The following is a 14,865-nucleotide window of genomic DNA, read 5'->3' as shown; positions in this document are numbered from 1 at the left end:
GCCTTGAGTACCTTCAAGGGCCAGGTGTTGGCTTTGGCAGTTTTCTTTCAATGACTTTTGGCCACACACTCCCTGGTGCGTACCTTTCTTCAGGATGCCTAACATTTAGTCCCTCCAGTTCGGGCTCCGTTGCCGCCTTTGGGATCTCAATTTGGTGCAGAAGCCTCCCTTTGAAAACATTCGGGAGATTCCCCTGCTTACGCTGTCTCAGAAGGTGGTCTTTTGGGTTGCTATCACCTCTGCCCAAAGGGTGTCGGAACTGGCGGCGTTATCCTGTTGTTCACCCTATCTGGTGATTCACAAGGATAAGGTAGTGCTTTGTCCCTGTCCGTCTTTCCTTCCAAAGGTTGTCTCTGATTTTCATTTGAATGAAGACATTGTGTTTCCTTTCCTTTGTCCGAGCCCTGAACATCCAAAGGAAAGTGCCTTGTGTGCCTTTTGATATGGTCCGGGCAATTAGGGTGTACCTTGCAGCTATGGAATCTTTTAGGAAGCCGGGCTCTTTGTGCTCACGGACGTACCTCGAAGGGTTGTCCCCTTCCTTTCCGACCATTTCCAGATTGATCCGACAGTCAGTGGTTCTTGCATATTCCATCAGGGGTCAGGTTCCTCCTTTTCCTGTGAAGGCGCACTCTACAAGGGCGCTTGGTGCCTCCTGGGCCTTTTGTCATCAGGCTTCAGTGACGCATGTTTGCAAGAGGGCCACCTGGTGGTTGGTGTACACTTTTATAAAAGTGTTATAAAGTGGATGTGTTAGCATCTGAGGATGCTTCCTTTTGGCCGCAAGGTTTTGCAGGCTGCTGTTTAGAGGACCTGGTCCTCTTTTAGTGTGTATTGTTTTTTTCAGGTGAGCTCCTGTTCCTGGTTGGCTGTTTAGCCTTGGGAATGTTTTTTGGTTGTTCCCACCCCTCATGTTTAACACTGGTTTGGTACGTCCCAATAGTTATGAGTGCCAGGAGCTGTGTCCGTCAATGAACGAAAGATAAAATTGGATTTTTGACTTAGAGTAAAATCCATTTCTATGATGTTCATTGACTGACACAGCACCCACCCCTCTGTGGAGTTATTTTTCTCCTGACACTGCTTGTATCCAAACTGAGTGGCTATAGCAGAGAGAGAGAGTATACCCCCTGGGACTGCCCATAGGTGTAGCCAGAATACTTTTCTGCCTAAGGTCTTACTCCTGTAGGGGGCAGTAAAACCCAATGGTTATGAATACCAGGAGCTGTGTACATCAGAAAAATGGATTTTACGTTAAAAAAAGTTTTCTTTACTTAATGCGTATTGGGCATGAGCGCTTAAAAAAAAAAAAAAAAAATGTCTACGTCTGCTTTTCCAGGATCATCTGAAGCTACAAAGGCGGTAGGGAAATATTTAGAGGCAAATTCAGAGGATTCCCCCTCCTCGAAAGTGTCTCCTGAAATATGACCACATCTGCATTGCATTAGAAGACCTGAACTCCTTCATAGCCATTTCTTATGAATGGAGTTCAAGCCCTTCACATTACAAGAAATTATTCTTAAAGCCATATCTCAAAACATGAAGGTAATGCAAACATTATCCAATTAATAGGGGTAAAAAACAATGTCCATGGTGTATAAGAAAAAAGTCATTAATGTATAAACACTTGAGTTGGAAACCGAAACAATTGAAATGAGATGCAAAATCAAAGGAAACTCAAAGGACCTGAGAAAAAAAGAAAAAGTAACACTGAGACCTGAGGAGAACATGACCCTCAGGAGTCCAAGGCGAGTGCCTAGGACAGCGGAGAGGAGCAAGGTGGCCTGCAAGAATTGGCATTAAGGCCCTGTCTCCTTCTGAAATCTGTGGCGATAAAGCAAATGAGATGGAAACAACCAAACAGAATATTGTAATGCAGACTCTCGTGATGTTCCCATGAGTAGGGAGATGAAATCTTTAGAGTCTGCATCACACGGATGAAGGCAAGTCATCCATGTAAAATTTAGAAGTGCACATTAATCAGGATGAAGTAGTCAGGTGGGGTATCTGGGATGAGTAGAACATTGAGGAGTGGAGGAAGTTTTCTACGATCTGACGAACGGGTCCAGGTTTTTCAATGGGTAGAAAGCGGTCGTGATGTTGGTGGGGGAGTTAAAGGTCATCTTTAGAGAGTGGTGGAAGGCCCAGATTGCGAATGAATGCCTCTTTCCTAAAGCTCCCACATAGAGTACTGTGTCCCATTTTTGGAGGCAGACAACCGGAAGGGGAAACCCTTAGCGATAGGTTACCTGGGGATTTTGTAGATGGGTAGTAACAGGGCGTAGACTTTATCGTTTTGCCAAGGTGATAGGTGACAAATTACTAAAAATTTTAATCTTGGCACCTTCAAAAGCAATGCGGGATTTGTTGCGTGTTGCTAAAGTGAGTGCTTCTTTACTTTCATAATAATGGATACGTACAATGATGTCTCTAGAATTTGTGCCTGGTGGTAGTTTGGGGGCTAAAGACCTGTGAGCCTGATCAAGACGCTAATCTGTGTCCGGAATATGAGGGGCTAAGGTGACAAAAAGATCCTAGAGATAGAGGCGCATTTAAGAGCAGCATTATCTTCTTCCAGAACATGAATGTATTGCACCAGTTCATTGAACTTATTTTCCACCCTATTTCACCTCTAATCTTGTGTGCTATTTTCCCCACTTCTTTGGTGATGTTGTTGTGGGTTAAATCTTGTAGCAGGGTGTGTAGCTTTAAATGTAGGACATCTACAGTCACTGTCGCATTTTGGTTCTGCCAGGTTACTCAAGGCTGGGGATTGCGGCCTAAGTAGGAAGCAATCCATGAGTGGAGGCGGCCGAGACTTGGTACAGGCCTGGGAGATATGTTTTTGATGCCCAATCTTACCCATGGGTTGCCTGGGTGTATCCAGAGATGGATAGTGTGGCTCCCGTGGCGGTAGATGCGGCTGAAGTGGAGCAGGAGCCTCAGAAGGGAAGGCCCACTCCAGCAGAAGCGCTGGTGCTTCATGGGCTTTTCAACATTAGGCCTCCATTTCCCAGACCTGTAAGACAACGTTCTGGTCTTCTGCTAATACAGGGATATTCAAGCTGTGGCGGACATTGCTATCGGTTGGAAAATCCTACAGTCAGCCCTTTTAAAGGCCTTGTCAGTTTTTTTCCTCTTCTGTTAAGTGGATTGATAACGGTTAGGCCTGTAAGCTGTTTGGTAAATATAGAGGAAGAGGTATAGGTGGGGCTGCCTATTTATTGTGTGTAATCCTCCTAGGAAAGAAATACCAAAATGATCTCCTATGAGAAAAACCTTAGTAAAATGCAAACATGCTAGTACAAGTTCCCAACCAAGTGGTAATCCACAAATTTAAAATACTCCAGCACACTGTCACAGTATACATAAAAATAATATAATATAAAAAATAAATATGAATAATAAACAAATCAATGAAATAATCCCATAAATGTTCAAAAAAATGTTTTGAGTCCTTATAAATATTATAAAGTGACTGTTGCAAAAAAACAGCAAAGTGCAGTGCCCGTCTTTTGGTGATGAAAACAGGAGGTGAATCCACTAGTGCTCCCCCCCCTCAGATCCGCATTCACCAGCGGACTGAACCCCAGCGGGGTCAGAGACACCAACAAATAGGTTACTGCACGGTCCTATGTCTCCTCACCGGGTCTTGGGGTAGATGGCCAAAGAAGGCATCTCATAGTGCAAGTCCGTAAACAAGCTTTTTTATTGTTAAAAGCAAAAAAAGTACTTGGAGGTTCAAAGACTGAAGGCAGTAAGTCAAACACTGTGTCTGGGACACCCTGCGTTCATGGACCAGAAAAGCTCAAAACTGGAAGTGAGGCGATGGCGCTGTAGTCTCCACCTACACACAGTGTGCTGGAGTAGTTTAGATTTGTGGATTACCAATTGGTTGGCAATTTTTCCTAGTATGTTTGCACTTTATAAATTTTTTTCCTCAGATCGCCTTTCAGGACAGCACCTGGAGAGAGCGCAGCTCCACCCAATCCACAGGAAACACTGCAAATAAAAACTCCTCCTCTTCCACCATGCCACAGTCATTTGTGTTTCCTCCGCCATGGTGGAAGCATTGCAGGAGCTATGTGGAAAGGGCTGCACTCTCTCCAGGGGGAGAGAAGGATTTGTTGCCCAGTTTTGTGTTTGCTGTTTCAGCATGGAGACCATCCCAGCTCCCCTCCCTGGAGTGTCAAAGGGGGTATGCTCCGGAGCCTCTCACCTCGTTCGCTCAGGGGAGCTGAAACCCATCGGAGGATCCGGTCCGGGCGTCAGAGGTCCGCGCTTCGGCCGGTCGGCGGGCGGGGAGCCGCTTTTGGCTTTTGAATCTCCCGCACTTTCGGACTCTGATCCCGGGGACGCGCGGCGTCACTTCCGGTGGACGGGACTTCCGGTGGGGGCGTGGCGGCGTTTGCTCCAACCGCAGTACACGCAGGGGTCAGAGGCAGGTCACGAGGTCGGCGCTTCCGCTTCCGGTCCACAGAGGAGGACGCGGGAAGCGGTATTTAAATGGAGAGATCTGCCAGCAAGCTGCGCTTTTCAACAACATGGAGAAAAAGTCTGCAGCGACGGTGGAAGCAGGCACCGCCAGCGCCGGCCAAGCTCAGGTAGGAGAGGTGCAGTGGTGCCTCTTTTTTCTTTACTGTGTGAGCTTTTATTGTGGGGTTTCTTCCTTCCTCCTTTGGAGCCTGCCCTGTAGACTGAGTAACTGTTCCCAGTCTAACAGGATACATATACATAAGGGAGTCTCTTTCTTCTGATCCTTTTTTGGTGTGGGTCACGATTTTCTCCCTTGCAAGAAATCACTAGGTGGTGGTTTTTCTTTTATTAGTGGTTATTGGGCTTTCATGGTGGCTTTTTCTTTACTAGGTTAAAGCCACAGTGAAGACAAGAGCCCCAGCATCAAGGAAATGCCCTTCATGCAAGAATCCACTCAGAGATTCCTGGGTGAAGCCACTTTGTAAAGCATGTATTGCTGACCTTGTGAAGGAAGAGTCTAGTCAGCAGAATAATGAATTCATATCTTCATTTAAAGAACTCACAGACACCCTGTCCTCAGTTCGTTCCCTGTTATCCAGGACGCCACAAGTTCTTTCAGATTCCCAACAAACGGGTGGTACATCTTCCCAAGCGTCTACTTCTAAGTCTGCAGTGTCAAGCGATTCAGAAGATGAGGGGGAGAGTGCTCTCTGTTCCATCAGGGATTCAGAGGAGGAAGAGAAGGAAGAGGTGGCTAGTTCTTCCAGATACAAATTATCCTTGGAAGAGGTTGAGGAGTTGCTGAAAGCGATTTACACCACATTGGAAATCGCAGAAGAAAAGGTGCAAGTTTCACTTCATGACAGAATGTACCAGGGCCTTGAACAGACAAAGCGCAGGGTTTTTCCTGTTCATAAAGTCCTTACGGAATCTATTGAAAAAGAGTGGAAGGACCCAGAGAGGGCCCCTTTTTTCTCTAAATCCCTAAGAAGGAGATTTCCGTTTGAAGAGGATACGGCGCACCTATGGAACAAAAAGCCCAGAGTGGATGCTGCTTTTTCTCAGGTGTCTCGCCGCACGGATTTGGCGTTCGAAGACATGGGTGTTCTGAAAGACGCCATGGATAAAAGGGCAGATTCTCTCCTTAAAAAGGCTTGGGACTCCTCTACGTCCAGCCTTAAGCCGGCCATGGCCTCCACGGTGGTAGCCAGAAATCTTGAGTGCTGGCTCGAACAACTTAAAGGGCATGTGGAGGCTGGAACAGCAAGGAAAGATCTCCTGGATTCATTTCCGCTGCTCCTAAAGGCAGTAAAATATATGGCCGATGCTTCTGCTGAATCCATTAAAATGTCTGCCAGGTCAGCAGCCCTCGTCAACTCTGCCAGGAGGGCGGTCTGGTTGAAAACCTGGACAGGTGATTCAGCTTCTAAGGTGAAACTCTGTGGTTTACCTTTTGCCGGTGACTTGCTTTTCGGGCCTGATTTGGAAGCAATTCTTGACAGAACGGCGGATAAGAAGGCCTTTCCGTCAAAAAAGAAATCGCCTCCTAAGAAGAGATTTCGTTCTGTTCAACAAACCAACAGAGGTCGTGAACAAGATCAGAGATCAAGATGGACCTCCCATAAAGGCAAAGGGAAAGGTGGAGTCCTCTTTAGACCACCTGACCAGGCCAATAAAAGCAAGTGACAACAGTCTTCCAGTGGGAGGAAGGCTGTTATGGTTCCTCCCGCGTTGGGAAGAGGTATCCGCAAGCCCCTTTGTAAAGAATATAGTGGCTCAAGGATACAAGCTGGAGTTTTCGGAGACACCTCCAAGCAGATTCCATGTTACTCCCCTTCCAAGGGATCCGGAAGAGGCTTCCTCAATGATGTCTCTTTTACAAGAGCTGATTCAACAGGAAGTGATTATCCAAGTCCCCGAGGGGCAACAAGGCCGTGGGTTTTATTCTCAGATCTTTCTAGTAAAAAAACCCTCAGGCAAGTACCGAATGATTCTAAATTTGAAAATCCTAAACAGATCAATTCGGTACAAGCACTTCAGGATGGACACCATTTATTCAGTGACCAAACTGTTGTCCCCAAACTGTTTCATGGCATCCTTGGATCTGAGGGACGCTTACCTGCACATCCCAATAAATCAGGAGTGCCAGAAATTCCTAAGGCTGGCGGTCAATCTCGGGGAATCGGTCTGGCATCTGCAGTTCAGGGCCCTCCCCTTTGGCCTCTCATCTTCTCCAAGGGTGTTTACCAAGGTAATGGCGGATGCCCTAGAGCCATTAAGGCTGAAGGGTATTTCAATTGTCCCTTACCTGGACGATCTGCTAATTTTTGCAGAGTCCAAGAGCCAGGCGTTGGTACACCTTCAGGAGACTCAGGACCACCTAGAGAGTTTGGGGTGGCTCATGAATTTGGAGAAGTCCAGCTTGATTCCATCTCAGCAGATAAAATTTCTGGGATACAGAATAGATTCGGTTCTCCAGAAAGTGTTTCTACCTCAAGAAAAGATCGAGAAGACTCAGAACGCAGTTGCTCGATTACAAACCAATCATCAGGTTACTGTCAGGTCGGCCATGGCAGCTTTGGGCTTGCTCACAGCCGCTATCCCTGCAGTACAGTGGGCAAGACTGCATTCCCGGCTTCTCCAGAGAGACATTCTGCAGAGTTGGTCATACCCGGAACATCTGGAGAAATCCATCAGAATCTCCACGAAAGCAAAGAGATCTCTGTGGTGGTGGAGGAATTCCAGAAATCTGGAAGAAGGTCTGCAATGGACTTTCCAGACGAACAAACGTCTTGACGACGGATGCCAGTTCGTGGGGTTGGGGAGCCCACCTGGAAGGCCGGACAGTGCAAGGGACATGGTCCAAAGCAGAGTCCAGGAAATCATCCAACTGGCGGGAGTTGAAAGCCATCCTTTTGGGTCTTTGGTCCTTTCAAAAGACAGTCAAGGGCCATCATGTGCAAGTTCTGTCGGACAACATGACAGCAGTGGCCTACGTGTCAAAGCAAGGAGGCACAAGAAGCAGACAGCTATCAGATCTGGCAAAACAGCTACTCTCCTGGGCGGAGAAAAATCTAGCCTCTCTGACAGCGGTGCATCTGAAGGGGTCACAAAACCTTCTAGCAGATCTGCTGAGCAGGAAAAAGGTGTTGGAATCAGAATGGAGTCTGAATCAAGAAGTATTCATGCAGATCGTGGAAGTCTGGGGTCTTCCCCAAATAGATTTGTTCGCTTGTCAACAAAACACCAAAGTCCAAAGATTCTTTTCCCTACACAGGGAGGATCAGGACTGGGGCTTGGATGCTCTAGCCCATCCATGGGACTTCCGTTTGTCTTACGCATTCCCTCCATTCCAACTGATTCCGTTGGTTCTCAAAAAGTTCAGGGAAGAAAAGACCAACTTGATTCTGATTACACCTTACTGGCCAAAGAGACCTTGGTTCGCCCTCCTGCTGAATCTTGCCTCAGAACCTCCCTGGAAACTTCCGTGCAGGAGAGATCTTTTGACACAGGGGAACCTAGTGTACCCAGAACTGGACCGCTTACAACTGACAGCGTGATTACTGAAGAGGACATCTTGAGAGCCAGAGGCCTGTCAGAAAAAGTTATCTCCACCCTTCTCTCCAGCAGGAAGAAGGTGACTAGGGATATTTACTTGCAAGTCTGGAGAAAATACAACTTTTGGTGTTCCAGCAGAAATTTTGAATTAAAAAATTTAATTTCAGTGCTTGAGTTCCTCCATGAGGGAATGGAGAAAGGACTAGCAGCAAGTACTTTAAAGACGCAAGTAGCGGCACTTTCAGTTTTTTTCGAAAAGACTTTGTCCCAAGAGACTCTAATCATTTGTTTTTTCAAGGCATTAGCCCGCAATAGGCCGATAGCCCTTAAAGTATTTCCCAAATGGGATTTGACCATTGTGTTACAAGGTCTAACTAAGTTTCCTTTTGAACCTTTAAAAGAGGCTTCCCTGAAGAATTTAGTTTTGAAAACTATCTTTTTGATAGCAATTACCTCGGCCAGGAGGATCAGTGAGATCCAGGCCCTCTCAATTTCAGACCCTTTTTTGACAATTTTTGCAGATCGAGTAGTCCTAAGAACGGACCCAGCCTTTCTTCCAAAGATTGCTTCATCTTTTCATAGATCACAAGAAATTGTCTTACCATCTTTCTCCTCAACTCCTAGTAATACTCGGGAAGAATCCTTTCATACCTTGGATGTGAGGAGATGCTTCAGTTCCTCCTGGTAACTAAGGAATTTAGAAAGACAAATGCATTATTTGTCATCTTCTCAGGGTCCCGTATAGGAGAAAAAGCATCAAAGAGCACTTTAGGCAAATGGCTCAGATGGGCAATTGAACAGGCTTATGTAGCTCAAGGAGAAGAACCTCCAGAAGGCATCTTGGCGCATTCTACAAGGTCTGTGGCAACCTCATGGGCTGAAAGGGCCGGTGCTTTGCCTGATCAAATCTGCAAGGCAGCTACCTGGTCCAGCTATTCAACCTTTATTAGACATTACAGGTTGGACTTGTTGTCAGCTCAGGATCAAACCTTCGGCAGAAAAGTTCTGCAGGCAGTGGTCCCACCCTAAGTGTAAGTTACTCGCTTATCCTCTCCAGGTGCTGTCCTGAAAGGCGATCTGAGAAAACCTTAGTTACTTACCGGTGACGGTATTTCTAAGAGCCTTTCAGGACAGCAGCAGCTACCCCCCCCTTGGTTTTGTTTATAATATAATTTGTAAATGTTTAACCTGTGGTAGTTTATGTTTTCCAGCATGTCGGAGGCTACTCTATGACTGAGGCATGGTGGAAGAGGAGGAGTTTTTATTTGCAGTGTTTCCTGTGGATTGGGTGGAGCTGCGCTCTCTCCAGGTGCTGTCCTGAAAGGCTCTTAGAAATACCGTCACCGGTAAGTAACTAAGGTTTTTTTTTTTATGTGAGATGATCGCATGCATCTGAGGTTTATTTAAAGGGATAGCAACTTTTTTGCATATTAGTGCTATTTCTTTCCTATGAGGATTACACACACTAAATAGGCAGCACAACCTATACCTCTCCCTCTATATTTGATTTCCATATGTGAGGTAGGCAGCAGCCATTTTGTCTATACTGTAGCGCGGAATCATAACTACTTATACTGTAAGCTGTTTGGGTTGCTTTTGGTCAATTAGAATGAACTCTCTTGTGTCCTGCGTGATGTACTCCAAGAAAGGGGTTTTTAAGGTAAAGATCTGTTTTTACAACCAATTTAGATTAGTTGGCATTCTACTCCAAATGTGCCATCCATGATCAACAGCACAGGTAAGGTGGCCCAGGCTAAGTATCACATGACATGAAATCTCCCCCAGTACCAGATATCAGATTGTCTGTGTTCAGTGGCGTCTGTTTTAAAGCACTTCAGTGGCGTCTGTTTTAAAGCACAGTACCTTGTATTATATATCCGCAGTGATTAGCTCAAGTTTTGTCAGTTTGTGGAGTTGGCACGTGTGTGCACCTGACAAATGTCCTGATTTATTGAGCTTGCAGGAAGATGTCTGCAGTGACATTTCCTTGTGGACGGTCTCCTGGTGTGCTGTTGTTGTCAGCCGGGGCTGCCTCCCACCTATTGTCTGAAGAATTCACTGTTTCCTATCATGTTTTAAGGGGGTGAGACGCCCCAGTCATTACAAAACAACGTAGGAGTCACTGCCACATCCTAATTAAAGTGAATAAAATGATAAAAAAAATACATTATAAAAGGGATTTTATTGCATTTTTTTTTTTTCTTTCATTCTGATGAACCTTTATATACTTTGAGCTTTGACTTTGGGCATGGATTCTTGTAAAGTTCCCCACAATTTAGCAAACTAGACAAGGTTGCATTAATTGTTGAGCAAGGCACACTTGTCGGACAGGAGACTGGTGAGCAATAAGCTGATTTTGTGCCTAAAGAAAGCAATCTCATGAGGCACTGAAGAGGATTTTCTAGACTATTTTACTTTTTTAAATATTTATGATGGATAATGGTTCACTTTAATAAAGAATAGAGCTTTAATAGAAAGAGCACTGTGTGCTATAACTGTTTGTAACCAGTTCTAGTGTAGTCAATTATACTGGAATATCTTAGACCTATATCTTACGTTCTTCCCATATTTATGCAGGTTTCCTCTCCCCACTCACCGTCTTGAATATTGGGCTGGAAATTGACCCTAGAGTTGTGTGTTTTGACAGTATAATTGCAGCAGAGGTATATCTGGCGTATGTGGAGGGAAATGAACATATATCCATTTAATATATTGTCTTGGTCAGGGCATGACTTCCTTTACCATGCACGGAAGTGGTTAGAGGAGCGTGGTCAGCGTGAGCTCCATGCTCAGCCTCTAGGCTCCGTCAGAATCCTGTAATGTATCCGTGGCTCCGAGGACCCATTATAAGGGGGGTTTTTCATCCGGTGAATACGGCGACAGAATGAGCAAGGACCGACATGCGGCGGCAGGGCGGCTTTGAGAATATGCCAGGACAGAAAAGCAGGAGGGCGGACGGAGCCCGCCTGTGATGCGGAGTGGCGATCGGCCAAATGTGGAGACACAAAAAGTGAGCACCACTCAGTCTGAGCAAACTGACCGGCAACCGAGGCTTACTCTAGAGCAAATGAATACACAGCTTCTGGCAGCAATACAAATAAGCAGCAGCACCTTTACAGGTAAAATTGAGGAGCTAAAGGAAGATATAGGACTGCTTAGACATATTAAGAACATTGGGGAAAGGATGGCTGAAGTAGAAAACAGTGTGTCAGCTATAGAGGATGCAATACCTCCGATATCTAAAAAAAGTAGCAGACATGGGAAAGCAAACTGATGGCAACAGAAAATGGATGATTTGGAGAAACGCATACAGCGGAATAATATTAGGATTGTGGGGATGCCTGAAAGAGCTAAAGGGTAGAACACGGGTGTATTTGTGGAAAAATGGTTAAAAACATTTTTTTCTGAGGTAGAGTTTTCCACTGCATTTGCAGTAGAGGGAGCTCCTAGAGTTCCAGCAAGATCCCCACAACCAGGTGCACCTGCAAGACCAATAATAGCACACCTACTAAACTGCAAGGATCGAGATCAAGTGTTGTGGAAGGCAAGACAAAGGCATCCTACAGTTTGAAAGTCACAAAGTATCCATATTCCCAGATTTTTCATTGGAATTACAGAAACCGCGTGCTACATTTAATGAAATTAAGCGGAAACTTTGAGAAAAAGAAATAGTATACTCAATGGCATATCCTGCTAGACTGATAGTAGAGGATAATGGGAAAACAGTGTTTTTTTAGCACTCCAGATGAAGCACAAGAATGGTTGAGAACATATAAAGCTGCTTTGACTTTGAGTAAAAACATAGCTACAAAATGATTAAATCTTGAAGCTGAATGAACTTATGAAGAAAATAGTTAAGAGGATAAAATTGATACTATGGGATAATTAACTGGTTCTATAATGGACTATGATGATGGATTTTGTGGGGGGAGGAGTGGTAAAAAAATGTTTTAATGCTGGATAAGCGGTTGCACTATTGCACTTATTGTTCCCCCTTTTTATTTGTGTATGTTTTGCGATTGAGGTGTATTTGTGTTTTTCAGTGTAAAAAAAAAAAAAAAAAAAGAAATTATTTGAATTAAATGGATGAATAAGAGATATATTGCACAGGTTTGGGTTTAGTTCTATAGAAGGAAGGAAGAAATAATGACAAACACCATGGAGTAATAAGATGGTCACAGGATAATTTTGGAATAAAAAAAAGAAAGAAGAAAACTTTTTTTTTTTTTTTTTTTTTTGCACTATAACATTATTGTGGCTAAGGAGCATATATAACACGTCTTCTCTCCCTTTTTTTTTTTTTTTTTTGAGTGAAGGTGTCAAATTTTTTTTGTCCTTGTAGAATTTGAAAATAAGCCGAAAGGAATACTAATGGATCCCCAGAGCTGGATGGGCTGAGCTTAATCTATATTGCCTACATATAAGCATATGCTTTATGGTGGCAATGCCCGATTTTTCTTTTATTCTTTTTCTTTTTATTACTATTTGGCTATATGTATTTCTTGGATGGGGTATGAATGTAGTAGAGTGGATGATTAAGAATGGGTTTTATGCAGATAGAGGAAAAGAGATTAGTGTATACAAGGACTGGTGCTGGGAGCTACTTAAAAATAAGGGATGACTAGAAATGGGGAACATATGTGGATGGAATTATATTATAAGTTACAAATTGGAATAGATCAGAATTGGTTGAGCAATGTGGCTTTCTAACATGGAATGTAAGGGGCCTTAGAACAGCAGAAAAACAAAATCAAGTTTTTTTCAGTTATTCATAAAACTAGGGCCAAAATTATCTGCTTGCAAGAAACACATATGACAATGGAACGTTTTAGAATGTTTAAAGAAAGTATGGGCTCAGTGGGTGTGCCATACGTGTCACACAACATATTCAAGAGGTGTTTCACTGATGGTGCATCGGTCTGTATCTTGGGAATGTATTCAAGTTTAAAAAAGACTCGGAAGGAAGATATATATTTGTGTATGCTAGGGTGTTCTCATTACCTTTTCGTAATAGGGCTTTATAATTCCCCCACCCCCAGCTAATATGAAAATATTAAAGGAAGTTATATTTATGATGCAATACCCGGATGCATATGTTATATGTATGGGAGACTTTAATAAGTTAATGGACCCCACATTCGATAAAAAAACGGGAAAAGCATACGGGACCGAGTGGGGGGAATAGGTATATTAAAGTTTGCATGGGAGGTAGCCTCTGTGTGTGTGTGTGTGTATATATATATATATATATGGAGGTCAAAGTATCCCCATACTAGAGCATATTCTTGTTCGGTACCCGGTAAGAGCATGTCTAGGATAGACTTGATACTCGTTAATGTGAAAACAATACCTTTGGTGAACTCAGTCAAGTATCTACCACGAAGTGTGCCTGATCATTCACCATAGGTCTGCTGTTTAACAATAGAGGCCCTAAGGGAAGATGCCCTGGATGGAGACTACACCCATATTGGTTGTCTCAGGCACAAATGATAGAGTAATAGATCAGTTAAAAATGTTCTGGGAGGCTCATGAGGACTCCCAAATTGATGGAGTTATATGGGATACATTTAAGGCATATTTACGAGGAACCTTAAAATCTACAATAGCCTATATAAAAAAAGACAAACGGAAGAGAAGAGGAGTTGGCACAAGCATGTATGCAGGCAGAAGTAGATTTTATGAAAGCTGGTACAGATCATAATCAACAAAAATGGGAAAATCTTTGCCGCAGACATAAGAATCATATTATAGCCAATTCTAAGCGAAGATTATTCTTCCGAAGACAAAAGAAATATGAACATGGAGATCAAATAGGTAAACTGTCAGCATTTCTGATCGGCAAATAACAGCATTAGTAATTCCAAAAATTTGAGATAAAAATGGAGAAGAGGTATATTTAACGGAAGAAATAAGTAAAACTTTTTATGATTATGTTTCAATGTACACATTCACAATGTCATATAGGGAGGAAGAAATAGAAAGATACTTAAGTGACTAAGTTATCCCTGAGCTTGCTATGGAGAATAGATTGAGAATGGAGGAACAGATCGCGGAGGAAGAGGTGAGGATGGCCATTTTAGCAATGACAAAGGGTAAAGCTCCAGGCCCTGATGGGATATCGCTAAAAGTTTATGTACAATATATAGATATCATGGTACCAGCCCTCACTAAGCTATATATAAATATGTTTTAGGCAAGGGTTACTGTCTGACTCTATGTTTGAGGCTACAGTTATACCTAAACCTGATAAAGAAATGAGAGAATGCTCTTCTTATAGACCAATTTCATTGTTGAGTATAGATTACAAAATACTAGCAAAAATTTTGGTGAAAAGATTAAATACAGTAATTCCAACTATAATCCATAAAGATCAGACAGGATTTATGCCTGGGAAATCAACATCAATAAATATAAGAACGCAAGTAGTAGCACAATTAAAGGATTATGTCCCGGAAACAAGTGCGTTGGCATCTTTGGATACAGCAAGAGCATTTGACTCTATTGAGTGGCTGTTTCTAAGGGTGGCGATGAATAAATTTGGATTTGGGTAAACTTTATTAGGTGGATAGAGATAATATATAAACAACCATGGTCGACTATATTGGTAAATTATAAATTGTCATCCCCTGTAAGATTGTATAGGGAGACAAGTCAGGGGTGCCCGCTGACCCCCCCACTTGTTTGCTATAGCAATAGCGATAATGGCCCTGGGATTTAGACAATCTAAGGGATATAAAGGGATAACGATAGGAGGGAGGACAGAACATATTGGGTTATATGTGGATGATATTGTATTGTATATGAATGATTCCCAGAGTACACTGGATGAGG

General features: G+C 43.4%; 2 protein-coding genes across 2 annotated transcripts in view; both read left to right on the top strand.

Moving 5' to 3' along the window:
- Positions 1-14,865, top strand: part of CNN3 (calponin 3) — a 102,884-nt gene that overhangs the window by 69,724 nt on the left and 18,295 nt on the right. The gene's annotated exons all lie outside the window — the stretch shown is intronic.
- Positions 2,890-14,585, top strand: LOC309561649 (uncharacterized protein; the record flags this gene model as incomplete). The annotated part of the gene is made up of 3 exons (XM_082265643.1): positions 2,890-3,021; positions 5,143-6,115; positions 14,404-14,585. 3 exons carry the CDS (start codon positions 2,890-2,892, stop codon positions 14,583-14,585), a joined length of 1,287 nt encoding a protein of 428 aa, XP_082121769.1.

This window comes from Pelophylax lessonae (assembly GCF_965119305.1).
Source record: "Pelophylax lessonae genome assembly, chromosome: 8".
In the NCBI taxonomy this organism is placed as follows: Eukaryota; Metazoa; Chordata; class Amphibia; order Anura; family Ranidae; genus Pelophylax; species Pelophylax lessonae.
This window is presented reverse-complemented; position numbering and strand designations above follow the sequence as displayed.